The sequence below is a fragment of the Hippocampus bargibanti genome, linkage group LG08 (assembly GCF_051943395.1).
Source record: "Hippocampus bargibanti isolate YZ-2025 linkage group LG08, ASM5194339v1, whole genome shotgun sequence".
Lineage (NCBI taxonomy): Eukaryota > Metazoa > Chordata > Actinopteri > Syngnathiformes > Syngnathidae > Hippocampus > Hippocampus bargibanti.
The window spans coordinates 14,499,801-14,527,730 of record NC_142741.1 but is presented as its reverse complement, the minus strand read 5'-3'; the positions used below and the strand labels follow the sequence as shown (position 1 = coordinate 14,527,730).

Sequence of the window (27,930 nt, the reverse complement as noted above, 5' to 3'; positions counted from 1 at the left end):
ACCCATCTTTATCCATCCTAGGGTCAGCCATTTTCACATTTGTCGAGGTTCAGGTGATGACCAATCACAATGACCTGTTTTCAAAGTTAGGTTTTGTGAAGTTGGCAAACTGAACTATAACTGCTCATGTCATTTCATTTTACAGTTCACTTCAGTTGGGGTATCATACTGCATAAAGCCCAGGGACGACACTATCACGCACATGGAAGCCATGAAGCTAAAGCATATACCTGGAAACTTATACATTTTCCCTGTATTTTGTTTTTTTTAATCATTTCAAATAATGCACGCGGTACAACTGTTAAACGGGGGGGGGGGGGGGGGGGGGGGCATGAACCGATCTTACTAAAACCATTTAGGCTCAAATCTAGTTAGTCTCTACTGCTGGTAGACAACAGCAATGCAGCCACCGATCAAAGTTGAAACAAGTCAAAATTTCGCTCTTTTCTATCAAATTTGTCAGTCTCTCACACTCACGTCTGCCTGTCTCTTTAATGTTCAAAACCACCTCCCCTCACTGTTTCATTCTTGACCAATCACATGGCTTTAACCGAACACTGGGGGCAGGGAATAGTGGACAAAAACAGTCGGCTGCCATTTTGTTTAGAACAATGGGCTCGTTCGCGAACGACATCACTTATTGAGGCAGCTCCGTGTACGAAAAAAGTTCATATGCCAAGGTAAAATTTTGTTAAATGTAACGTTCGTAAACCGAAAAGTTCGTAAGCCAAGGGGTTCGTAAACCAAGGTATCACTGCATTGGGGAAATGAGACCAGACACAGAAACAATTACAAATGAAATCTTTATAGAATTCTTCAATAGAAATGAAGCCCATCCAATCAATACCAATTAGAAAGTTGGCTTGCCCCATTGCGAAGGGGCAAATATTGCTACAGGCAACTCTCACACCCTCTTACTACTACAGTAAACATGCTGGAATTTGCTTTCCAGAAACTTTTGCATTCAAACATATTTATTTCGATAAAATCATACAAATGTGCAGCAGTTATTTCCCAAGCTGCGCATTAGCCTGAAAGCTAATAGAGAAAGCAAATTCTACATCTAAAGAGCTCTGCGGTTTGACAGTTGGAAGGTAGAAACATGACCGGAAGCTTCCGGGAATGACGCTTTTGACTTCTACGAGAACTAGAGAGCAGTAATATATATAATGCAAATACAACAATGACAATAAACCACATGTTCGTTTCTTTAAGGATTGCCATGTGCCAGACATTCACTGGAGGAAAAAGAATCAGACCAAATCAAGAGTTATGCACACAGTAGGAGAATCAGAACACTTCAATGCTATGCTTAGGAAATAGATTTGCTCTTTGACAGCTTAATTCCAAACCTTGGCATGTTTTTTTCTTTCTTCAAATTACAATTGCAATTTTTGTTTTATTTCTTTTATTTTGCAGACCAATAGGGAGAATTTTAGTAAATCAGATGACCGGCCCTACAGAGGCCCTGAACACAGCTGTGGATTTTGTTATCAAGTAGGTACTGAGTCAGATGTATCGAACATTAAAAAGCTCACACTACCCGGACTATAGAAATTTCACGCATACAGGTGACATTCAACATTCAAGTGCCAGTGTTTTTTGTACTGTCTTTTGGTCAAGTTTTCTGAAACTTTCAAAGAATCACTTTAGAGGCTTACAAAAATAAATATTTGTCAAAAATGCTTAATAAATTACACAAAAACTAGCAGCAAAAGTAGAATCTAGAAATCTGTGCAAATGGCTAAATTTCCCACCCGCCCTGGTCCCAAATAAATCCCGTTTTTTAACATTGAGAACCCACGCCCCTTTGTAAACAAGCTGCGTTTTTTTGTTTGTTTTACTCTCCGGTTAACCGCCACCAATCTACTCACACACCGTATTTGGAAGCCTAAGAGCAACTAAGCCAGGCATTTATATAAAATTCTGGATGTGCAGTAAAAAGAATGTTCATAAAACTTGATGGGCACAAACATGCAAGCGCGCACGCACGCTCACACGAGGGTCTCAATGTGGCGAAATCAAGTAGCACCATTCGACCTCGGTTTCTCATTGCGATCAGTGCATCTGCTTTATTTCGCAGTAGTTTCATTAAAAAACGTTTTCAAGGCACAACACACCTAATGAGAGCATCCGAGCATGGTTACACAGCATGTGTGGCCATGCAGAGTACTTTAAATGACCCCCTCCAAAGGGGAAGACACGAAAGCCTCCCCCATCCAGTGGTTACACCAATGACTACTGTGCCCTGTTTCACTTTGTCCCGCCCCCTCATTTCCTGGTTATATTGATAACCCAATCTTTTAAAGCAGGGATCGGGAAACATTTTCCTGTAGAGTTCTCAGCACGGCAGACTTGAGGAAAAATGATGGAACAATTTGTTTGCCTCTCAAGTGTTGCCCTGTTGGCAAACCCCTGCTTAAAAGCAATGAAAGGTGGCCCCCAAATCCCAAAACGCAGCTTGAAAAAGAGAATATGTTTATTAAGCCCGTGACTCACGTGACTTTTCACCTTGACCAAAAAACATAACACTTGCACACGCGGACCGTCGCAGTGCGAGATGGGGTCGACGCTGCAATACGCCCTCCCGATGCGGTGGTCCTTTTAATGCAGCCAACTTTCACAATTTACACGGGTGTTTTTTGTTTAGATGCAAACGCAAACAAAAAACTGACTCCGTTTTTCGCCCTTACAATTTGTACATCGAAAAAAAGTGAACAACAAACACACCGTCCACTTTGTATAGCTAGCGCTCGGTAACATGGTAGCTGCCGTGACACTGTCAAGTCAATTGAAATAAGAAGGAAAACAAAATGGTGGAGTAACATTCGCCATTGCTGGCACTGAACTGGATGATGTGTATTTAAGAACTATGGTTATTTTCTTAGAACAACCATCGCCTTTGCGGTAAAATCAAAAGGAGCCAGTTCAGGATAGAGTGAGCAAAAAATAAAAATAAAAAAATTGAAATGCGGATAATTCAGAGCGGCACAGTGGGCCCGTCAGCTGTTTGGTAGAGAATTTGAGGTTCAAATGGAATCGTGACTCAAGGAGCCACAACATTCCAGTTTTTGCCAAGGTTTGATTACATATGAGCTTTTCTTTTTTTGTTTACCTTTCTGATACTAGCCACCAAACCCCACAGTCAAAACTAAAATTTGAGCTCTTGACCATTTGTCAGGTGAAATAAGAACACAGATTTAACCTGTTTCAATTCCAAAAGGCAGAAAATATGAATACACAAGTGCTCCTCCGGGTGTTGGTTTGGCTATTTCGGGAAGGGAGGGTGTAGGGGTCTTCTCCCCCAAAATTCTAATAACTGTGCATATGGTCAGCGTCAATGCTCACACTCAGAGGTGCGCTCGGCGCTGCAGTGCACATGCTTGTGAACGTGCTGCTGCCGACTTTCCTTAGCATCACGCTGCGCTCGTGTGATTATTTTGAGACGAGCGTCTGGTCAAGGACCAGGCTGGCTAATGTACTGTGTGTCAGTGAAGCTACACAGGGAGGGTTGTTACGGTCTGGCATTTTTTTTCTTTTGAAACATGTGGTTTCCTATCAGGGTGGCATGGCAACCTACTCCTCTAGCAACTAGTTGCCCCACCAGTCCACACTTCCCGAGTGGCTGTAGTTTCCTCCATAGCCATCGTTGCCGTAAAAGTTGCCTCCGAAGCCACCTGGAGAAAGGATGGAAAACACACTTCGGATCAGCTAGCGACTACCAAAATGTATCCCAATTGGCATACTCTGATTATTTGAAACAAAGTACCATTTTTCTGGTGTATAAGGCGCACTGAAGTACAAGGCGCACCCTTCAATGAATGGTGTATTTTCAAACCTTTTCCATTCTAGGCGCACCAGACTATAAGGCGCAGCCTAAATGAACAAAAAAAGTTTTCAAAGTATAACAAATATATAAAAGTTCACCATATAAAAGGCCAATCACGTTATAAGGCATTACAGTTGAGGCTGGGGTTATACACTACTGCTGCTGACAGTAGTTGTCATTGAAGAAAATCAAGGCTTTTGGGTGTGCCTTATACACCAGCAAATATGGTACTTTAATCAAATACTTGATTTATTGATTGAATTCTCTGTATGAAAGAATACTAATATACTTCCTGAGCACTAGCCCGAATATGTTTAGGCCAGTGAAAATTCCCCTATTTTACATGAATTCAAAAATATTGGTTGTTCCACAATCAGAAATTCATCTCAAATTAACCCAAAACCTCAATTTTCCAACATGTGAATTGGAAACGGCCATATTGGTGGCAAATGACCAACCTCCACCGAAGCCACGGTTCCCTCCATGTCCACCAGATGTTCGGCCTGTGCGGTTGCCACCGAAGCCTCCGGATCCTCCTGGTGTCTGTCGGTAGTCCCGAGCGCCAAAACCACCAGAAAACCTTTAGGAGATAAGACAAAAATTAATCCATGAATCAACCATCACATTTTTTAATCCGGATGTGTGTTGGAGCTCTCCAATGTCAAATTAACCATATCCCTTGATTCGAACAGCTCATAAGTAAATGCGCTTTATGTGTTAATGGGCATCAATGCTAATTGATGGTTAACTAAGCCTAATAGATCGATATTTTCAGATAATTGCCTATGAATGCAAATGTCCCCAATTTGGTGGAATCTGTCATCTAAGGACAACAAACAAAGGCATCCTCTGAGTGCATTTGAATTGCTCAGTGCAATATATATATATAGAGAGAGAGAGAGAGAGAGAGAGAGAGAGAGAGAGAGAGAGAGAGAGAGAGAGAGAGAGAGAGAGAGAGAGAGAGAGAGAGAGAGAGAGAGAGAGAGAGAGAGAGAGAGAGAGAGAGAGAGAGAGAGAGAGAGAGAGAGAGAGAGAGAGAGAGAGAGAGAGAGAGAGAGAGAGAGAGAGAGAGAGAGAGAGAGAGAGAGAGAGAGAGCGAGCGAGAGCGAGAGAGCGAGCGAGAGCGAGAGAGAGAGAGAGAGAGAGAATATAAGGCACATTTAAAATCCAGAGCTAGTTGTTGGGTATGTGGTTGATTTCTGTTATCTTGACACAACACAACTTATGGGTAACCTTTTTTAATACAACCAGTGGGGAACAAGCTTGCGCATCGCCAAGTAATTGCCACTCAGTTGGGCGCGAAACACCTGTTTTTCACTGACATGTCTGACGCTTTCTCAACTCAGTTAATGACATTTCAAGAGTCTTCTCTATATGGAGCAAGGCAGATTTATTTGCAGTATGGGAAGGACTTTTGGAGGATTGCTATTGTGCTCCTTTCAGATCTGTGCAATTTACCTCTTGGAGCGACCGCGACCGCTGCTCTTGTGTTGGTGTTCATAGGCCAGGCTCTCCAGCCAGGAGGGGACCTCCTGCTTGGCCTCGACCAAAATGTCCAGTAAGTCTTTGGTTATGTTGCTGTTTTTGTCGTTAAAGAACGACGTGGCCAGGCCTGTGGGTGAAAACACCAAATCAAACATTAAGAGTACCTGTGACATGGGTGTGCAAACGATGCAATAGATAATTGAGTAATCCAAAATTTATCTCATTATTAATTTGTTGTGTCGGTCAGTGATGTTTAAAGGACAACCGACATCTCAGACAAGTTGCGTCCATAATTTGTAAAATGTGCTCAGTAGAAGTCATTTGAAGTGATTTTACAAAGATTCCACCGCATATAGCTATATTTCATGTTTTCAAGTTGATGACGATGCCCTACGTGACGTCACGGAGGGAACGCCCGTGACCGAGAAAGCGACACACAATGGATTTTGGCTACTTTTTTTCTTCTGAAAACACAGTGTTAATCGCGAAATTAGAAGGAAAACTACATAAATAACGTAATGGTGAATTGTTGTGTGTCGCAGCCAATTGCGATAATACGCATAAAGAAGGTGTAAGCTGACACAAATTCCCAGTGGACAAATCAGCCCATTTCCAACGGAGCTGGTGCGCCATCTTGTGCATTTTCTGGGCGCTACATTGGAGTCCAGATGGCTCGAATTGATACGGAAGGACTTCTTTAATCGATTGCAAACATTTATGCTTTACTCTTCAGAACTATTTGAATCCGTTCCGAGCTCATTTTGTGGCAGTTATGGGACACCAAGTCATTTTTATTGGCGGTTTGCATTTGACTAAAAATATCAGCCTGCGTGTTTTGGCTATTTTAGATGCTAAAAAACGTTTTTCTGATGTCAGTTAGAAACAAAAAAATGCCGTTGGTTATCCTTTAAGACTTAGGCGCAGATTTTGTATTTAAAACCCCCTTCCAATTCATGCGCAGGCCTATTCTGTACAGCATATGTGATATAATAAATTGAAAATTGATTCATACCAAGATTGCCCACACGTCCCGTTCGGCCAATACGATGAACATATTCTTCAATGTCACTGGGCAGGTCAAAGTTAATGACATGCTTCACATTGGAGATGTCCAGACCTCTTGCAGCCACCTGATAAACAGAGATCACCATTTTGTCATGTCCTTGACTTGAGCATGTAATTTTTTTTTCATGGATGACTTACAGCCGTGGCCACCAAGATTGGGCAGCGGCCTGAGCGGAATTGGTGGAGAGCTTCCTCACGGTCTCTCTGAGACCGATCACCATGGATGCTGGTGCAGGCGTAGCCCTCATGATACAGAAAGTCCTCCAAAGCATCCGCACCTTTCTTGGTCTCCACAAAGACAAGAGTCAGCGAGTCTTTGCCTGCATAGAGTGGGGGTCAGGGGTGGGTGAATGACAATTTACTTCATTCACATTTTGTGCATTTCTGCAGGCAAAGACCAGAACTAGACGTATGAAGTCTTCTCAGCCATGACAAAAGTAAATTAAAATGACGACTTTGAAAGTGAAAAATGGATTTCAGTAGCTTTACGTCTGACGACAAATAATTTGCATTTATTTCAGTTAATCAAAATAATGACAAAAGATGGGCGCAATAATAGCTTATGAGGTCAAATCTTTGAACATCATATTTTCAATTCCCGAACAAATCTTTGATCCACATGACATTTACTCCAGCAGAAGGGAGAACAAAAACATTTTCATTCCTCAAGCACAAGCAGATTCTAGTGTCAGCCATAATGACTGGCAGAAAACACTGAGCGTAAAGCTACTTGAAACACTTAACATCCACAGCGTGGATGTGAAATGAACAGTTTTCAATCGCTGCTTAACTAAATTGATCTCAGATGTGGCACAGATCATGTAGCAATATGCGCCAATCGTAATAGACTTGCACTTGCGGAGTGGAGTTACAAAGCTGCGCCAGTGAGGTGTCATAATGCGCGAATGGCGCAGGGGTGCAGCCCAGATGCTTTCCTGTAACTAAGAATAAACGAGGCCAGAGTGCAAGCCTGCGTGGTACACAGTATTTGGACTTTTTTCCACACTCTCTATGAAACACTGAACAAATTCTCCAACCCCCATTTGGCTAGTTATGGGGGTACTACAGAGAAAGCACCATAAGAATTTACACTACAGAGGGAAAAAACAAAGGGGTCTTTCACCCGTGGCATTCAGAAGGTCTAGGAGAAAGGACCTCTTGTCGGTCTCCTCGACCCAGACCACCTTCTGAGTGATGTTTTCTGAGGTGGATCCAACGCGGCCGACCGCCAGGAAAATGTAGTCCTCAAGGAAATCGCGTGCCAGGATCTAAATGAAAGAAAACCAGTTGTTACAACTTGCAAATTCTTTGATGTGGTCAGGATGAAATATTAATCAATTTAATTGTGATTTCTCAGAAGCGCAAAAAGTTGATAATCCAGGTGCCAAATGTGCCCTTACTTGCACCTATCTTGTGACGCATGCCATTCGGCCAAATTTCGGCATGCATTTAATTTTTTCTTTAAACGGCCCAATGCTTCTTGCCCATATTTTGTTCAAGAAATAGTAGAGGATAACTCGTTTTCCAGACACCACTGACATGATGCAGTGCTCTGGAAAGTAATCATTTGGTTCCCTTTGAGTTCACACAGCACAACGCACCAATTACCTACACTGCAGTGAAAAATCAGTGAAGTTTTTGTTAATAGCATAGTGCACTAAGGTGGTGGGATTTGGAAGTGTGTACCCCAACTTTGTTGTGTGCCCCTGCTAACCCCCCGAGCAGTCAATAGATATGACACGCTAACATAAATAGCATTAAGTTACACTCTCTCAGAGGGCACAGAATGCACAACAAAGACCGTCTATTTGTTTCAAATTTCCATTATTTTAGCATTTTGGATTTGCTACATTTATTTTGTGTTTTTTTTTCATTTGGTTCCTATAGATTTTAAGTAAGGTTTTAGAAGTTGAATAAATGCTACGTTTTGACTTAAAAAACCTTGTTTATTAATGCTCAGACTGACTGGTGACCAGTCCAGGAATAACCTTCCCTCTCACCCTAAAAAATGTGGTGGTATACTCCAGCATGTTCGAAACCCAGGTGAGGACAAGCGGTTCAGAGAATGAAGGCATGGATAGTATTGTTCTCATAATCCAACAGCCTTATACAATACATATTGATTTATAAAGCGGTTTAACAACAGCTGAAGCTGCAACAAAGCGCTTATTAGATAGTATTGTTATACAGACCTGGATCTCCTTTGGGAAGGTGGCACTAAACATCATGGTCTGACGGAGTCCTTTTGGCGGCATGGTGTCTTGCTCCACAATACGTCTTATCTGTGGCTCAAAGCCCATGTCCAACATGCGGTCAGCCTCATCCAGCACCAAGTAGCTACACATTTTAACAAATACAGATAAAGACAAAGAGAAAGCTTGTTTATAACTCACATCGCAGGAGCGTCCATGGTTCAAAGTGTACCACAATGACAGATGAAAATGGACTTTCCTGAAATTACAAATGCGAGCACCTGGCCGATCATGCACGCGTGCGTGCGACTTGAACTGACTTATTAGGTTTGTCAACCTTTCTAATGTGGTCGGGTAAAATCTTTGTCAAAGTTCTTTTCCTCAAGCCGTGACAACCTGAACATGTTCCTAATACTCACGTCTATTGCATGCAAGTCAGCTTGCCTGTCTACTTGTTTGAACATTGCGCTGGGGACTCACCTGGCCGATCATGAATTAGTTTAGACAAAATGCTATTGAAATACTCCGCATTCAATGATTATTCTGTATTTTGTGTGTACACATACATGGCTTCTGTTCTCACCACAAATTTGAAATCTCAGAGATACGGTGAGGCCATGAGAATGCTACGCTCGTGAAAGGAAAACAAACTTGTGTTGGTTCGTTGTTGTCAAATAATCTCTGGATTGATTTCAAGCAATTTTCATAAAAATGCATTTCTATACAATGTTATACTGACTTGCAGTAATCAAGACCAATCTTTCCCCTCTCCATCATGTCGACCAAGCGGCCTGGAGTGGCAACCAGCAAGTGGCAACCTCTCTCCAACTCCCTGATTTGCTGGCCAATGTCAGCGCCACCATACACCACACACGGGCGCACACGTGAGCGATAGGCAAACTGGAACCGGAAATAGAAACACATTCTCATTATTGTTACAAATACTATTTAAATCTTCACAGTGGCATCGTCACAAACTCACCTTTCTGGCCTCATCATAGATTTGAAGTGCCAGCTCTCTGGTAGGAGCGAGGACTAGGGAGATTGGGTACTGCTTACGACGGCCATATCTTCCATTCTCCTGTTTGATTCACACAAACACCATAAGACTGAATATATTTTTGTAAGCTGGAAACGCTGTGAAAAATTATTTGCCCTATTCCTCTAATAGCGAGACTGGGTGTTGCCTGTGAAATTGAACTCAGCTTTGCCAAAACTGCCACTCGTCACAGTTACTTTGTGATTTAACAAAGGCGCCACGGGGGCACGCCAGATTCCAAAAACATGCATGACAGGTTGATTTAACACTCCAAATTGTCCCTAGGTGGGAATGTGAGAGTGGATGGTTGTTTGTCTCTGTGTGCCCGGCGCTTGGCTCGCAACCATTTTAGGGTGGCCGCAGCCCAGTGCCCGAAGACAGCTGGGGATAGGCTCCAGCACCCCCCGCGACACTAAAGAGGATGAAGTGGTCTGGAAAATGGATGGCTGGGGCAATTTTCCACAGAGCCAGATATCTTAGAAAGCCCCCCTTTTAGGAAATGATTTAGTAACATTGAAACTGTATTTTAGATTTCCTTGGGTTATGTCTGTGTAATATTAACTAATTCAATGCCAGACGTGCAAAAATGTCCAGTCCAGTGCCGGGGTTTTTGTCACTGTCACTCAAATTCCAGGACCCACAGAATATTGAGTTTTAGGACTACATAAACAGTATGCAATACATACATATTGGTTTATACAGGTAACATCTGACTTATGACCAGATTCCGTTCCGACCAACCGGTCGTAAGTCAAAATGGTCGGAAGTCGAAAACCATTCAACGTGTCAAAGAGAGACTCTGTAATATATGACTTGCAAACGATCTGATTCGGAGACCACGGGGGCAGGCGGGCATGGGTAGCCGGTTGCCCTCGGCCCGGCCTTACCCTGCTCTCCGCGCAGCCTGACCCAGCGGCCGTGCGCAGTGCTGACGCGCTCCACTCGCCAGGGGGCAGAACGAACTGTCTCAAAGAGGCGGCGGCACCGGCCGTCGGCCCGACGCGGCGCTCTCGTCGATCCCGTGCCCCTGAGTGCTAACGCCCTAGGCTCTAGTCCTGACCGGGCCGCGGCCGGCGTCGGGGGAACCTACCCCCGTTCTTTGTGGCAGTCACGCACGCCCGAGCACCGACGCCCACCCGCCTTGGCTCTCGTTCTGCCAGCGCTGCGGCCGGCGTCGGTGGACACTCCCCCCTCCGATGCCATCACACGGCCGATTGCTGAGCGAGAATGAGATGCTGGCTGGCCAAAATCGTCGTACACGTTGCGGGGCTACTAGCGCGTTGGCAGTGCCAGCTGTAGAAGTACAATTTTTTTAAAAAGGGTCTGGCGGTCATGGTCGTAAGTGTGGGTGGTCGCAAGTCGCGCCGGTCGTAAGTCCGATGTTACCTCGCTTTAACAATAGCTGAAGCTGGAAGAAAGCGCAAACATGGGAAAAAGGGAAATACTGCCCCTTGGTGGAAAGGAAAAAAATATCACCAGAGGTCTGGCCAGCGCTTTATCGGTACCCAAGCAATGATTCTGGAATGGCGCTCTACGTCATATTTTCAATTCCCGAATAAATTTGTGACTGGCAGTGAATGAGTTACAAATGGTGTGATGAATACAAACGTGTCAAACAACACACAAATTCGTAATGGGGCAAACAAAGACTTTCACAGCATTCTGTGTTTTCTACACGGGTTACCTGTCCACTACTCTTGGCTGCCTGCAAAGCATCTCCTGGCCCATCTGTGTAGATCTGGCTCAGGACAGGAAGCAGGAAAGCCGCAGTCTTTCCAGATCCTAAAATATAGCACATGGAAAAAGCTGTGAAAAAATGTGTCAATTGATCCTGTCGCTCTGTGCCTGTATGAGTCGAACAAATATTACCAGTCTGGGCACAGGCCATGAGGTCTCTCTTGGACTTGATAATAGGAATGGCATGCTTCTGGACTGGAGTGGGACGCGTGTAACGACTCAGGGTGATGTTGCCCATGATAATCTCGCCCATATCCACGTCATGGAACTACAACAAACGAAATAAGCTTTTGAGAAAACATGAGCGGATGCATGCAACTGTCGATGACCAACTCACACTTTCAATGTGAGGTGGGCAGTTGCTTCCCGTGGCTTCTACGGGGATATCATCATACTTCTCAAAATTAATCCCCGTATTGCTGCCTGAGAACAGCTCACTAGATAGAAAATGAGATAACTACATGTTTAAAAAGACACGAGCTGATATAGTCGTTTGATATTTCAGTTCATATGTGGCTTACTGTTCGAGACGCTCATTTGGGGCAGTAGGCTTGGACCAATCCTCATCTCTGGATTCTTCAGCCCAACGACTGTTTCCGCCACTAGAAAAGCCCCCGCGTTCATACCTGAACACACCGAATTTAAATACAGCGCTCTCAACGAGTTTTCACTCAAACACAATGAATAAAGCAAGGTTGTTTCTTGGTGGCAATTAGGCCTTTGGAAAAGCATATTAAACATGTCAATAACTAAAGCCTTCATTTTTAATATACAGGTAACATCCGAGTTACGACTGGGTTCCGTTCAAACAAAACGGTCGTGAATCGAAAAGCAATCAAAATGGCTGACGCGAGGATCACGTGATCATAACAGATGACGACACGCTGGCACCTCCGATATGACAGGTTAGTATACGATGTCAATCTGTTGCTTTTAAGCAACATTTTCTATTGAATACTATTATATACCAAAATGTTGAAATCTTTATTACTGTCGGCGCACACGCTTTCTGATGACCCAATACGCACGGCTTCCCACGCATGCGAGCTTTCCAAAAATCGCTCTCCCTGCTAACGGAGAAGCCAGAAGAGGTCACCTGTCTCAAAGAGGAGGCTGCGCGGACATAGAAATAGATAGGTTTAGAAGTGGCGTAGAGACGAGGTTGATTGCAAAGCCGGAAGTGACGGCACGAGTTGTAGCGTCCATAGTAACGTGGCTTGGTTTGGCATAGAAATAGGATAGTTTTGAGCGTATTTAGGTCTATTTAACGTATGGATGCTGTAAAAAGGAACAACAGTTGGGGGCCGCAATGTTTCGCTTACGGATGCTTCAACTACAAGCTGAAAAACAAAGGAATTTCGTTCTTCAAGTGAGTGAAAATGAAATTTCTATAAAAAAAAAAAAAAAAAAAAAAAAAAAAAAAAATCGCTTTGCGATGTTTTAGCGACTAATTTTCATCCTGTTTTCGATCTTCGACCGTGTATAAGTACGTTGCTGTACGTAGCTGTACGTAGCTGTTCTTCATTAGTATGAAATTGAATTGGCCCTGCCTCCTCAAGCATGTAACTAATTCGACACTAAATTTGAACTGCAGGGGTGTGCGTTTCACTAAACATTGCTAACTTAGCAATATTGCTAATATATTGCTAAGTTCATTGTTAAAACGCTAAAAACGTGTCTCACTAAACATCATTTAGCAATATTGTTAACGCTTAGCAATATTGCTAAATAGCAAAGTTTAGTGAAACGCGCCCCAGGTTAGCCGACTCTGCTAATACAACATACTAATAATTACTTCTTGATCTTTTTGATCCGTTGTAGATTTCACACATATATACACTATACACAGTGTTACCTAATCCTCTACAATTTCTGATTTAGTCCAATTCCGATCACCAATTAAGTATGATCATTCTTTATGAATGTTATTTTTTTCACGTTTGAAGATTGGTTACAATCACACTCAAAAGATAATTATACTATGTACAGTAAAGTCTCGTTATATCGATATTCAAGGGAGTCCGAAAAAATATCGATATAACCGGGACTATCGATATATCCGACCCTGTTTTCATGTAATTTTCTCCGTACGTGCATAGAAATGGTATCGATATAACCGGGACTATCGATATATCCGATATCGATATAACGAGACTTTACTGTATTTGAATTTTCAATCTTAAAGAGCTGTCATTTCTATTATTCATAACATTTTTAGACTCTGAATAAATATACATCAATAGTGGTGTATTTAATTGCAATTGTATGTTTTGGATTATAAAAAAATTATAATCCAAAGCATATCTGATCTTGAAAGTTGAGGTTTTTGGACTTGTCCGACTTCACATCACGCCGAAAGACGACGTGAGAGTGAAGTAGTTGTCTTCTAAAACATATTTAGCCACAAAGTATTAGAATTTCGTCGAATACCGGAAGAAAATCGACGAAAAACGAGCAAAAATTATTCATATGGTACGGAACTGTGTCAGAGGCTACAACTCGTGACGTCATCAGTGACGTCACGACCTGGTGACCGCGGGGCGCAATGCTATTGCCTCCTTTGGGCACTTCTAAACCTATCTATTTCTATGGGCGCGGACCGTGAGCCCGACGGCGTCACGGGGATCCCACCCGCTCCGCCTCAGCGTCGGTGGACACCCCTCCCTCCCCCGAATGTCACGTTCGGATTGACAGCTGGGGGCTGGGCCAGGCCTCCACACTACACCACTTCCTTCTTCAGAACAGCGGGTACGAAAACGGTACGCTGTCAACTTGTATTTGCACTTTGTATTACCCTGGACTTTCTATATCTTTGTCCGTTATTTCAAGTTTGAGGTTTTATCTTGCCTCCCAAATTGCATTATGGGTCAAATCAAATGCTCTCACTATTGATAACCCTATAAAGGTTAACGGCACAAGTCTTACCTTCCCCGTGAGCCTGCTCCGCGGTCATTGAAGAAGGCAGACTTTGACCTGTCGTTACGTCCTCCGAAGCTATTGAAGGAATTGTCTCTCGTCTGTCCACCCCAACCGCCATCCTTGCTCTCGTAACCGCCAAATCCTAGAAGGAGCAAAAAGAAATAATCCAGATATTTTCTGGAAATCAGCTTTCAGGCCAGCAGGTGGCCCCCAATGATAACCCAAGTATATTCCTTCATAATACAGACGCTCCCCAATTTACGAACGATAACGTTTCGAACGGTAGTTTGTCAGGTGAATTTGTTCATAACTTGCATCAGTGCAATATTTTGTATGGAATGTATGTTTAAGTCTTAGATAAGTATGTTTAAGGCTCGTTTAAGTAAGCTGTATTGGTTTGTACTGAAAAATAAACATTTAATAAAATAAATGCTTATGTGCAACTGGAGAGAAGACTACATATGTTACTACAAAGATGTTCGTATGTACCATTGTTCGTAACTCAAATGTTCCTTAGTAGGGGAGTGGCTGTATCCACATCATTTAAATCGCTCTTCCTCAAATGGGTTGGGGGAATCCTCATGCTGCAGCCTATTCATGAAATGGTTGCCAGGTCTGAGTTTTAATCAGAATCATCTTTATTGCCAAGTATGTAGAACACACAAGGAATTTGTTTCCGGTCGAACACGCTGCACTAGTAAGTAACTAGTAAGTAACTGCACTAGTAAGCAGACTAAGAACTGGTAATAGTTTAGAATGGTCAATGTGTGGTTTCAGAGCTTATCTTAGACCAAATTTTGCCTCCCTCTGAGTGGTTTCAGATCACTAAAGTCCTGTGCCTTCTAATTGGTCCAAACAAAAAGTAGACATTTTTTGTGCACGTAGTGCGGTTCACATTCGCACAGTACCATTTGCATGTGAGATTTATTCTGTAAACACCTCACAACGTGTGACAATTTGTGCTCCCATAGGACAGCAATGAGGGCAGCCCCAACGTCAAAAATTTCTACATGCTGCAGTTTTGCTCTGCATATTTGTGCTGTGATTAGATTGCAAAATATTTTTTAATAAAATAAAACTAGCCCAATAAATGCAGGTTTCACAACACAAAACTTGGGAACGGCGTCAATTGAATGTGTGCAGTATCCCACAAAACTGTGTGCTCTGACCCATAATATGCCAGAGGCGGGGTGACCAAAGGAAAAAACAACTAAAGACCTTGTCTCAGCCTGGTTTATGTGTGTGAATTCACACATAAAAACGTCCGGATCACCTAGTGTGGTTTAAGTGGACCAAACACTACAGTTGAATGGAGCGAATACTTATGGTGGGTCTATTGGGAACATAATACATTTGTTTTGGTAAAATACAGTCTCCCAACTTGCATAAAGTAATGTGTATTTAAAAGGAGTCATTATACAGACCTCTGTCGTGGCGAGGAGGTCCACGCCCTCCAAATCCACCGTTTGTGCGGCTGTCGTGGTAACCATTCACATATCCATTGCTGCGGCCACTATCCCATCCAGAGGAATCTTGAGAGGTAGAAAATAATAATAAAATAAATAAAAAACACCAGATTAAACTTTGAGAGAAGCAACACAAAGTTGCAAAATTGGATTTGCGAAGAAATAACATTCAGTCCCTTCACAATTGAGGGATGAAAATATGGACACCGCATCTATTGAGAAAGCTGGTCGAATTCAATTTTAAAGCAGGAAAAAGGCAAGCATTGTCTCAAGGAGTACGTCTCAAATTGAGATATATGAAGGCCCTTTAGTGGGGCTACAGATAATTTCGATCCAACCATTAATATTGTTATCTACCTATGCCACTGCAAGAGTGACGGGCATTTCCTGTTCTTAACTCATCAAAAGCTGGCTACACAGTACAGTACAAATGTCAATATGCAAATACCACATTTTGCTTTGCAGCCAGTTTTACAGTTATCAGGGATCCCAACCCAGGGAAATTAAAAATAAAAGAAAATGAAACAGATCAGCCTGGGGTCAAGGGGGCTGTAAATTTATGAATGCAGGTTTGCATAGTAAATATCTGCTACATAATTATACAAATACCATTTATTATGTTTATAGAGGTTTTTCACCAACCTATGTCATCCCCCATCAGGTCTTATTCAAGTTGGTTTAATATTCTAAATCAAAATTAAAATCATTATATACTACAGGCCCACGTCTCACAGCGAGGTGCGCATGTTTCCACAAAACGTATCTTTACGGTTAACAGCAGCCCTTAAGTAAGCTGCTACAGTCAGTGATTCAATCAAAGATCTGAATACACCCATGCATTGTGACTGAAAACAGAGGTACGCTATGTTTTCTTCAAAAGCACACTTGAGTACATGGAATTTTACAGGACACCGGAACTATGCTAATTACTTTTCATGAATGCAAAACATGTAATTACACTATAACGTCATCCTATGCCTCCCATGGGCACATAACCGGTTTGACAATCTAACTGTAGTCTAAAGCAGAGGTCCCCAACCGCTGGGTACCGGTCCGTGGGTCATTTGCTACCGGGCCGCGCAAAAAGAATAAATAATTTACATAAAATGAACAATGAAAAATTACCAGATTACATCCGTCTATGACTTACTCTTGACGCATGTCAAAACGCTTGTGTACGTCACGTGATACATACCGCTAAAATTAGCCCACCGTATAATAGCAAAATGAGTAAAACACAAACGTCTTTGTAAGGTTTCTTTATCCGCCGGTCCGTGAAAATATTGTCTGACATTAAACCGGTCTGTGGCGCAAAAAAGGTTGGGGACCACTGGTCTAAAGAACTTCGATTCAATCACGAATGATATGTTGGATTACACAACTTCCTCACTCCAGAAACACTATTCTTGCGAAAGTTAAGTAAAGCTGAGCAAAAGACTCACGAAACACCCACCAAGTTGAGATGCCATGCACTTACACACCCATAATGCGCATTATTTGCAACCATAGCACATGTGTACTACATTTCGGATAGTGTCTGTCAAAAGATCACATCTGCATATTTGACATTAAAGTGTATATGCAATAACTCGCAGACCTGTACCTTCTGTCAGAGGTGCCTTCGTCCTCCACTTGTCACCACTGTCATAATGACACCTATTTGAACTTGTTTAACTGTATGAAAGACACTGATCTACAAGCCCAAAACAGTCAGACTCTAAACTCCACTATGGCAAAACCAGAAAGTTGTGAAAGGACACGAGAAACAAGAATTGCAACAGGTAGGGAGCACTGACTCTGCAATAGGTAACCAGCTTGAGGTGAAGAAATTAACTGAGGGTACAATAATTAGAAAAATCAAGACACACAAGGCCAAAGGTAAACTCCCTAGAACCGGGACTCCATGCAAGATCTCAGCTCAATGTGTTGACAAGAACACATTTCTACACGTCTGTGATTGAATCCATCCTGTGTTCTTCCATCACCGTTTGGTTCGGGGCCGACACAAAAATTGACGAAAATCGAACTTCAATGTACAGTAAGGAGGTGTTTTATGAAAAATTGCCTTGTTACAGGTTCGGAGAGATCGCAGCAGAGAAATGACCACAAACAACTGTATATATATATATATATATATATATATATATATATATATATATATATATATATATATATATATATATATATATATATATATATATATATATATATATATATATATATTATTAATAGAACACACAACAATTTACAGCATTTCCCGATCATGAGTAATTACGCTAGACACAAACTGTCACCTCTATGCCCCCACGTAAAGACTCCAACATCACGGTTAAAATCCAGAATAGTATACCTTACCGTTGACAGAGGGCGGAGAGCCGGCAAAAACACCCCGGTAGAGGAATCTGGACTGGAAAACCCAAAGCTAGACACTCGTGCACAGTTCACAGCAGACTAACCGATATTGAGGAAAACCTCATCTTATAGACCCACTCTTGCTAAAACAGGTGGCCAGCCTGTCCACGCAGGAGATGAGTCATTCCTCCTCCTTTCCCTCAGCCCCGGACAAACAAGCAATTTTTTGGCAAGCACACAAAGGCGTGTGAAAACATGCAGTTTCCAAAACCAAAACAAATTGGGTCAGTGTGACCGATTGTGCCAGTGTAAACGAACAAACCGTACCCAGGTGTTTCGACTCAGAAAAACAAAAAGGCGAATACCAAACATCAATGTGAGAAGCAAAAAAGCGAATACAAAACAATCAGTGTACCCAGGTGTTTCGACTCAGATACAAAACAATCAATGTGAAAAGCAAAAAGTGAAACTATATATGAGTCAGCTCAGGACACCAATAACCATTTTTTTCTTCCTTCAGGAGGGCGGGAAAAAAAATCATTGGCACCGCACTACCCACTCCCGAGGACTTGCAGGAAGACACCAACTCCACCCTGAGAAAGGCCCAGAGGATATACTTCCTGAGGCTGCTAAAGAAGCATGGCCCGCCACAGGACGTGCTACAACATTTCTACATGGCTGTCATCAAATCCATCTTGTAATTCCATCACCGTTTAGTTCGGGGCCGCCACAAAAATGGACAAAACCTGACTTCAACGGACAGTGAGGACGGCGGAAAAAAAAAATCATTGGCACTCTCGTGGACTTGCACACTGCAAGAATCCAAACAAGGGCGCGGAAAATCCCACTGGACCCTCCACACTCTGCCCACCACCTTTTCCAGCTACTCCCCCCAGGCAGGCGCTACCAATCCATGCGCACCAAATCCAGCAGACATTAAACAGCTTCTTCCCCCAAGCCATTAACTCTCTTAACAGTCACCCAAATAGAACTGTATAGTGCCTCAATTATTCTTGTGATACTAGTGCAGCGTGTTCTACTGGAGACGAATTTCTTGTGTGTTCTACATACTGTGCAATAAAGATGATTCTGATTATGAAGAACACTGAGCAAATATCCCACAGCCACACAAAGGACCCGCAAAAAGCTGGCCATCCATCATCACCAACACATTAAACAATCAGACTCAAACGCCTGCAATGGCAAGCATGCACCCTCTGCTTAAAACAGTACTCGTCCAAGTTGATTGAAGTTTGCAAGTTTGCAGAGAATTGGGGTTTCTGCAGTTAGCCCAACGTTTAAGTTTACTCGAGAGCATTTACGTCTCTCCAGTTAGCCTAACAGCAGATGTGGTGGCATCCATGAACACAGACAAATTCCTGGCCGTGACTTGCCATTTTATTGATGAACATACATCATTGCTCAGTGTTTTGGGGATAAAACATTTCCATGAGATGAATACTACTTAACATCTTGTTTGGGTAAAAACTGAACACGTCTGACTAGTGTACAATTGACAAAGTTATTTGCCTTGTGGAGCGGCTGACATGGGTGCAATGAGCTGGCCAGCAATAAAAGGCTCATTCAAGAAGTCGAGACACATTGTTCAGCAAAGTGGACCAAAACTATGGAAGATTTAGACCTGTACTGGTCAAAGATGGCCAACAACACAACTGACTGGGCTCCGAGTATGATGGGCACGTCTTGAGGGTCTAACACGCATGAATGATAATGAACGCATGAACAGGGAGATGGAAGTACACGGTTTCAAATTCATTGTGCTGCAAAATGTTGACATTGGATTTGTTGTGGTGTCATGAATAAATCTCATCAGAGCAATGTTTTTTATTATTTTCATAAATGGTGGAATGTATTTCATGCTTTTTTTCCTGTGAAGAACCCATGGAGACTTTTAATTTCATTCATATTGTTATTTCCTGACTTTTGCTTTGTGAACAATCTAGAAAGGGACATTTTGTGTGGGTTTCTGGATTTTTTTTTAGGTCGTGGGGGGTAACGTTAAGGGACTCTCGAAGTCAAACTGTTACAAATTGAGCCTGGTCCCCCATTGGAGAAGCAAAAAATTATGTGTACCCCAAAGGGAAGTTTTGGGATCAATGATTTAATCCATGCTTGTATTCAAACTAAGTTAAAATACAACTAAAATGTCGTAAAGCTTTGCGTCCAAATCTTTGTCTACCCATGTTCTGGGTTATTTTTGGCAAACAATGTGAAAGCCATGGCTACCATTTGTGGAAAAAGTAATCATTTTATGTTCGAGTCCTGATTGTGCTAAAGGCGGGACCATACAAAGGATTATGCTTGAGAGCTTTATATCTCGTATTAGTAGAAACAGCCACAAGTGATGCAGTGCATTATTTTTTTAAAAGCACCAGCACCATGCTTCTGAGGTTTTTTTGCTCAAAAGGTTAAGACACACCGACTATATAGTCGAGGGGGCATGCCAGGGTATACCACATGTGTTTCTCCAGCCCCCGCCGTAGGCATGGTAAAGGGTAACCTCTTCAGAGGCCAGTCGTGGGTAACCTGAGCAAAGGTAGGGAAGCAGGCTATAAAATGACTCATGTGGAGTGACCAACTCATGTGATATGAGTGGGTGAGGTCTCGACTCAGTACTAATTGTTACCAATGTTGGGGTCAGCCCATTCTGAAACAGAGGGGTTATTTCATTGGGTCGCGTGGCTCTTTCCCTGCCACGGCTTTATGGGAACTTGGGAACCATTGCAAGTGACAAATGGTCTTGGGGTAGCACAGAACAATGAGGGAATTCAACTACATTTTCTGGGAAAATGATCCCCAAAAACTCTAATTACAGTAAAGTCTCGTTATATCGATAGTACTGCTTATTACGATACTATTTCTATGAACGCAAGGAGAAAATTTACATGCCGCAGGATCGGATATATCGATAGTCCGGTTATACCGACATTTTTTCCGACTCCCGAGAATAGCGATATAATGAGACTTTTCTGTAGTTCCAAGGCAGTTATTTTGTCATATTACCATGGGAAAGTTCCAGTGATTGAAACAGGAAATTGTTGATAACCGTAAAAATGCCAATAGTATTTTATGAATATGTCCGCTGCTTAGTACTTTTAACATTTCAAGACGCAATTTTGAACTACGAGTTGGAGAATTTTGTAGAAAACAAAGGAATCTTTAATTTTGTTTTTTATTTGATTAATACATTCTATTCAATTCCAATTGCATCCACAATGTTTAAAAACATTGATGCAAATTGTATTTTGCAGAAAGTGTGATTGCTAACAATAAGCAAGAAAAGGGTCAGCAGCGGTTAGAATTCCACTAAGACTAATGTGGTTTTCAAATCGTGGGTATTTTTTTTAATACACACAGTTAACTCCGCATTATACGTAACGAGTAATCATTTACAAATAGCATCTTCCAATCAGATGCTAATAAATGTAATATTAGATTATAAAAACATTTTGTCAAGCAGACACAAATGAATTTATGCTAATGAATTGCATGACGGAAAAAAACCACACTAGACTACACTAAGTACTATTGCATGATTGTGAAAGATAAAGAAATAAGAAATAAACCAGGGTTAAAATTGAAGAGCATCCATCATTACATATGCTTGCCTCCCCCCCCCCCCCCTTCACACTGGCTTTGCTACGGCTACTTCATGCATGTGGATATGCAGATTTGCCCTCAGCAAAAGCAGACAGAAGGGACTTACAAAGATTTACTGGTGCCACTGAATAACCACACTGTCTAGCAGCGGAATAAGCATTTCCTGTTGTGGAATAAGAGCAGAGTAAAACAAAAACGAAAAAAAAAATTGTCAGGCATGTTACACAACAAGACTTCCAAGATTTAGTAAAGTGTAAAATCAAGAGAGCTTGCTGTGCCTGGCACATGACATGTCATCGGGGCGGCTGTTGCAGCTGAGGTAACTCAATTTGTGCAAATGAACATATATGGGCCAAAAATTCACCCAATGTGCAAAAGTAAATCCATTTTGCCACAGTGGAGGTTCAGGGTGAACATTTTATCCCATTTACATCTTCAGGGATGCGTCTGGGACATTAAAAAGGGGGCTCGTTGGCCCACTTATGTTTGAAAAGGGGGGCAAATTCAATAATTGATGGGCCCGATTTAACTAGAGTACCAAAGTATATAAAACGTTTTGAAATAAACCAAAATAAATTCATTGGTGCATGATATTTCTAAACTGCAAATGAAAAACCATTATTTTTCCAATACAGTGGTACCTCGAACGCCTCACAGTTCGAACAAATCGGTGTTCGAACAAAATATTTGAGATATTCTTGCTTCGGCGTTCGAACATCAATCGGTGTTCGAACGGCAATACGTGACGCGTGAGTGCGTACGCGAGGGTGGGGAGCTGAGCAGCGCACGGGTGTATCGCTCTCTCCGTGACCAACTGTTGTCACGTGCGGGCGTGCAACGTTTGCGTTGTGTTGCCTGCTAAACACTACGAGGACTCCACTTTCTCAGCGGCTTTCAAAGCTCTGAAGTACACTTTTGAGTCAGGGTGTAGTCCGAAGCAGGCTTCTGATTGGCCGAATGTTCGTTTGGCAATTTGCGAGAGGATTTAACAAACATTGTGTCATAATTTTTCGCGTCTTCGAACGTTCGTTTGGCAATTTGCATACTCGGCACCGGCGGCCAATCAGAAGCATGCTTCGGACTACACCCTGACTCAAAAGTGTACTTCAGAGCTTTGAAAGCCGCTGAGAAAGTGGAGTCAACGTTGCTCGTAGCGATTTGTTACCCGCTTACTACGCCAAAAAGCAAATGGCATACGAGGGTGCCAAATGACACAATCCCGGAAGATGACATAAATTTACGGGACGCAGGGAAAATACCTCGGACCAGGTGCACTCGCGCATCGAAGGAAGAGTCCAGGTACGGTGGCGAGTTGAGTCAATCATCCGGCATTGGCGAGGTGATCGCGAACCGTATAAATGCCCCGTGTCCGTGATAAGAGAATTGACAGCAGGTGGAGAACGGCCGGGAGAGGCAGCCCCACCCCCCTCCCCCGCTGTCAACTCACAAGTGACAGGAGGAAGGAGATGGTTTCGGTGTTTGGGGAAAAAAAAAAAAAAAAAAACACGCTTTTCGAACAGGGTCCTGGAACGAATTATTGTCGAGAACCGAGGTACCACTGTATATCAAAAAACAATTCTAATTCAAGTAAAAGAATTTATTCAGTCAAAATAAACAAACATTTTCAATTTTCTTTAGTTACTACACAATCAATCCTGTGCTATTTTGATACTCTATGGCAGGGGTCGCTCTTTTCATGATTGCATCTGGCTTGCCGAGAACACTAAATTCATATTCTCGCTTTTTCACTGTTCATTTCCTTTTTGGGCGGCAGTTGGACGGAAAGTGCAATGTTGCTTGGATGATATTGACCTAGGTTGCCTGAAATCTCCTTTTGATTTGATGATTCTGACCTAAGGTGGCCATGGATGTTCAAAGAACAATTTTGATTGGATGATAATGACCTAGGTCGTTCATGTCGAAACAGGTAAACGCCCCCTTTTAATAAAGATGCCGAATATTGAACACTTCAGGTTGAATGGACCGAAGGATTCTCCTTTGTGGAGAGAAAATGTTCTGATTCTAATTTGCTATGAAACAATACCATCGATGAACCAGTGGAATGTCAGTGGCCCATCGACAAGCCCCATGCTAACGTTAGCATCAATATACTTCTGCGAGAGACAGCAGAAAGCAAGTGTGCAAGCTAGCTAGCAGTAACTTCGCAAATGGACCCGGCAAGCTGACTTTCATTCTGATCGTTCGGCTGGATTTTTACCAATCATGAGGAATGGAAAACCATTCACATTAATGGTGAGTATTATCACAAAGTTATTTTAACTAACACATTCTGACAATTTGTTGAAATCACATGCGTGCATGTTTGTGTGCGAGTTTGCGTGTGTGTGGCTCTCACTGAAAAACATTACATTTTACTTTTATGGCTCTCTCAGTCAAAAAGGTTCCTGACCCCTGTTCTACGGTATTACAGAGAAGACAGAGAACAGACAGGCAACCAATTGTCACTATCCTCTGCAGACTTATTCGATACTTTCTTAAAAAAATGAGAATATGTTTGTTTGCTGCCTATTTTTATAATGTCTGTGAGAGTGTTACTCCTTGTTCTAACGCTCCATATTTCAACCAGCTTTCATATATTAAGCAGATTCTTTACTTACAGACAGTGTGGGTGTTCAATTAGCTGACATGTTTCGGCGACTACACTCTGACGAAGGCGGAAGTAGTCGCCGAAACATGTCAGCTAATTGAACACCCACGCTGTCTGTAAGTAAAGAATCTGCTTAATATTAGATATCAAGTAGACAGGATGAACTTAGTACAATGAACCAGCTTTCATGTTCGATGTAAATAGTGCAGCATGGGTAAATTAATATTTGATTATCCCTTTCGGCAGTTTCCGGCAGATAATGGAAAAGCCCAATATCCTTTACCGCGATTTTGATGGCAGACAACGAAAGTTAAAACCTCTGAAGGAAAACAGTTATCAATTGTTGATTAACTAAAATTGTTTCGTAAGCTATTGTAACAGAAGTATGTCATATGTGGCGGAGATCATGTAGCAACATGCATTAATCGTAATAGACTTGCGCAGGTGCAGTAGAGTTACATAGTTGCACCAGTGGTTGTGAAGATGCTTAAATGGCGCAAGGGCGCGGCCCAGATGCATCCCTGCATTATGTGAATCATTAGCCTTATGGCACCCGATATGAACTAAAACGTCGTCAGTTGTTCGCAAAACAAACTAGCATTGCAAACGTTGTCACAGTATAACCGATTAATGTTTAGGAAATAATGAAGTATTCGCCTGAAAAAAAGGGAGCTTTCTATCATCTTGGCTCTCCAACATGATTTCTGTAACTTAAAACTGAGACGTCATTGCTGAAAACTCACCATTTTTGGGACCATCTTTGTTCCTCAAGTGAGGTGGAATGTAACGTCCTGGAAAAGGAAGAGCAAGAGAGGCAGTTTCAAAATTCAAAAGTTAACTATTGATCAATAAAAGTTGAAGAGCAATTTACAACAGTAAATGGAGAAAAACTATACGAAGCACATTTTGAGGCATGTGTTGATTACGCTCGTGGACACGCCCAAAGCCTATGAACTTGCGTTGTTCCTACGTCATCGCCAACTCATAGTTTCGCGGGTGATGGTTAATAAAATAGCACACTGAGACAACAATAAGCTGACAGGTGACACTGACACACCCTGCTTGTATCTTCAAACCTCAAATCAATCACATTTGTTCTGCATTGGACGCATGGTCCACAACAAGGAGAACATCCCCTGTCTGGGATGATTTTAATCAGATCTCTCCTATGAAGGTACAAATTATAATATATATTGTAAACTATTGTGAAAACACAGTGAATATCTCATTTTAATGTCTTGCTTCTACTTGCTGATAATAAAAAGGTTAAATGTAAACTTTGTTCTAAAGAACTTGGATACCAAGTGAACACCTTTTCCTCAACAAAATGAATAAAAGGTGTCTTATTCTTTGTTTATGTGTAAATGTGAAAAATAAAGCAATCATTGTTTCAAGTAACACACACACACACACACACACACACACACACACACACACACACACTCATTCACATCACAACTCTCTGCCATTTTTACGGTAGAGGATTAGGTGCCATAAAGAACAAAAATAAAGTTGGCAAGACTTACTTTTATCTCAGAATAAAGTCAGAATTCTGGGGTTAAAGTCAGAACAGGGAGATTCAAATAAAGTACGGTATATGTAGGGAAAGACATGCCCCTTTCATGGTAAGATCGGAGCATTGTCATCAAATGGTGAGTATAGTTTTGCTTTGTTGCAATGCCGCTGTTACAATGAGCATTTTGTGTTTGGAAGCCTTTTCCTGAGCATCTTCATCTTTATTAAGTTCATAGAGATGCTGCCGGACCCAAGCTCGGATAAATACAGAGGGTTGTGTCAGGAAGGGCATCCAACATAAAAGCTTGGCCAAAACAAACATGCGAATCAAACGTCTGAAGATGGAGGACACTGAGGCACTGTGGCGACCCCTTGAAGGGAAAAGCCGAAAAGAAAAGAAGAAATGCATGGTAGTTTTTAATCACTCTCTCTGTCCTGACATTTATTTTCCACATGATGGTGCAATAGAACACACGATGCCTCATAATGCTTCGGCCCAGGGGCAAACCGTATGGATGGAAAGCCTCATTGCTTCAAGATGCTTCAGTTTACCATCACTAATATACAGAAAGGGCACCATGAGAATAAAACACACCAAGTAGATAAAACCACAAATTCGATCTCAGGGGAGCACAGTGGGGGGGGGGGGGTGTCCCCCAGTTATTTCGTTAAAATATGTTTCATTATTGAACCTCATGTTTCATGTAAAAGAACAACCATAGCAAATTGTTAATCAAATACTTACTGCCAGATCCTCCGCCTTGTCCCTCAACAGAGTTCAAGTCTAGGGCAGCAAGCTAAGCCGAAAAGAGAAATATGAGATTGCATAATGAAACATTCCGGTAAATCAATTGAATTTGAAAAGATGACAATGTGCAATTATTTAATGTTATTTGATGTTATGATATTCCTCCAGCGTTATCATGGTTGGTACATGCCTATAAAGGCCGCGAATTAACAAAAAAATAATATTGCGACACGTACTTAGTGTCAAGTACTGACGACACAATTCGGGTACCAACCATGAATGTTCGTGTCTCAAGATTGTTACTATGTGCCTTTTAGACCCGCTCCCAACGGTCCTCTTTTTTTCCTCCTGCGCCACGTTTCAGGTCGAGAAGGCCCAATGTTAGCTAACCCACTATACAGGCCGGTAAAATGTTTTAAATACCCGTACATCGTAGATGGACGCTTGACAGCCTCCGTATGGTGTTTCATAAGATTTTTTAAACTAGGGAATTAAACCAAGCGGTTTGGAGAATAATTTGTGGAGTCGGACTATTGAAAGGCATCCGCCATCGTAACTTTGCTTAACAAGCGAAATCGTCGCCTCCATTTTGCTAGTCGCCATATTAGCTTTAGCCGAAGCTAGCAAATAGACTCGACACCAGACGCACAGCCGGCAAACCGCGACATTAACACAAAAATTTGGAATTACACGACTGGAAAACAGACTTACCTGCTGATCTAGACCGTGTGGATTGTCAACGACCACATGACTCATAACTAGAAAGTAGTGGGGGATTATTTTTTTAAGGAGAAAGGATTTTTTTTTCTTTGTTAGCGCGACCGGGCTACAGAGAGCAAGCAACTTTGTTTCCTCGTCTGTTTCGACAAAAATAATGTATAGTTAGTTTAAAGGGTAGACGAGACAAAAACGCTCACTTAAAAATAAATAAAACGCCGACACTTATGTTTAAATCTAAACTTAAGTTTCGAAAAGAAGCGGCCGCTATTGCTAATGCCGGCGGGATTGACCGTGCTGGACTGAGACGCTCGACAGAGGTACCGCGAGATATCGCCTCTACTGACTGTCGAAGGGGAATGGCAATATCGCGAGACTCTTTTTATGTCTCATCGGTTGAGGTGCAGCGTTGTGTAATTCGATCAAAACGAATACCGTAATATGATCGGCGTTTCTCTGTCATGGAAAAACGACATTTATTGCAAAATAGAAAGCATTTCACAATCTATGAACCACGCTTTCGAAAACTGACAAGTAACTACAACATATATACAGTTGACACTTTATTTTGTTATGCTTAGAATATCTTGTTTTCTATCCTTTCACCCCCACCCCTACCCCATCCCTTTTCAATTGC

General features: G+C 42.1%; 1 protein-coding gene across 1 annotated transcript; it reads right to left on the bottom strand.

Moving 5' to 3' along the window:
- Positions 1-789: 789 nt before the first annotated feature.
- ddx3xa (DEAD-box helicase 3 X-linked a) lies at positions 790-27,605 on the bottom strand. Its single transcript, XM_089003395.1, has 18 exons — positions 27,288-27,605; positions 26,574-26,625; positions 25,057-25,104; positions 15,691-15,798; positions 14,273-14,408; positions 11,869-11,973; positions 11,685-11,784; positions 11,480-11,615; positions 11,295-11,392; positions 9,554-9,652; positions 9,311-9,471; positions 8,572-8,716; positions 7,503-7,647; positions 6,518-6,699; positions 6,327-6,444; positions 5,288-5,441; positions 4,288-4,409; positions 790-3,677 (listed from the first exon to the last, which is right to left on the bottom strand). The coding sequence occupies exons 1-18, from the start codon at positions 27,330-27,332 to the stop codon at positions 3,592-3,594; spliced, it is 2,040 nt and encodes a 679-aa protein (XP_088859521.1). The 5' UTR covers positions 27,333-27,605; the 3' UTR covers positions 790-3,591.
- Between the last annotated feature and the right edge of the window lie 325 nt (positions 27,606-27,930).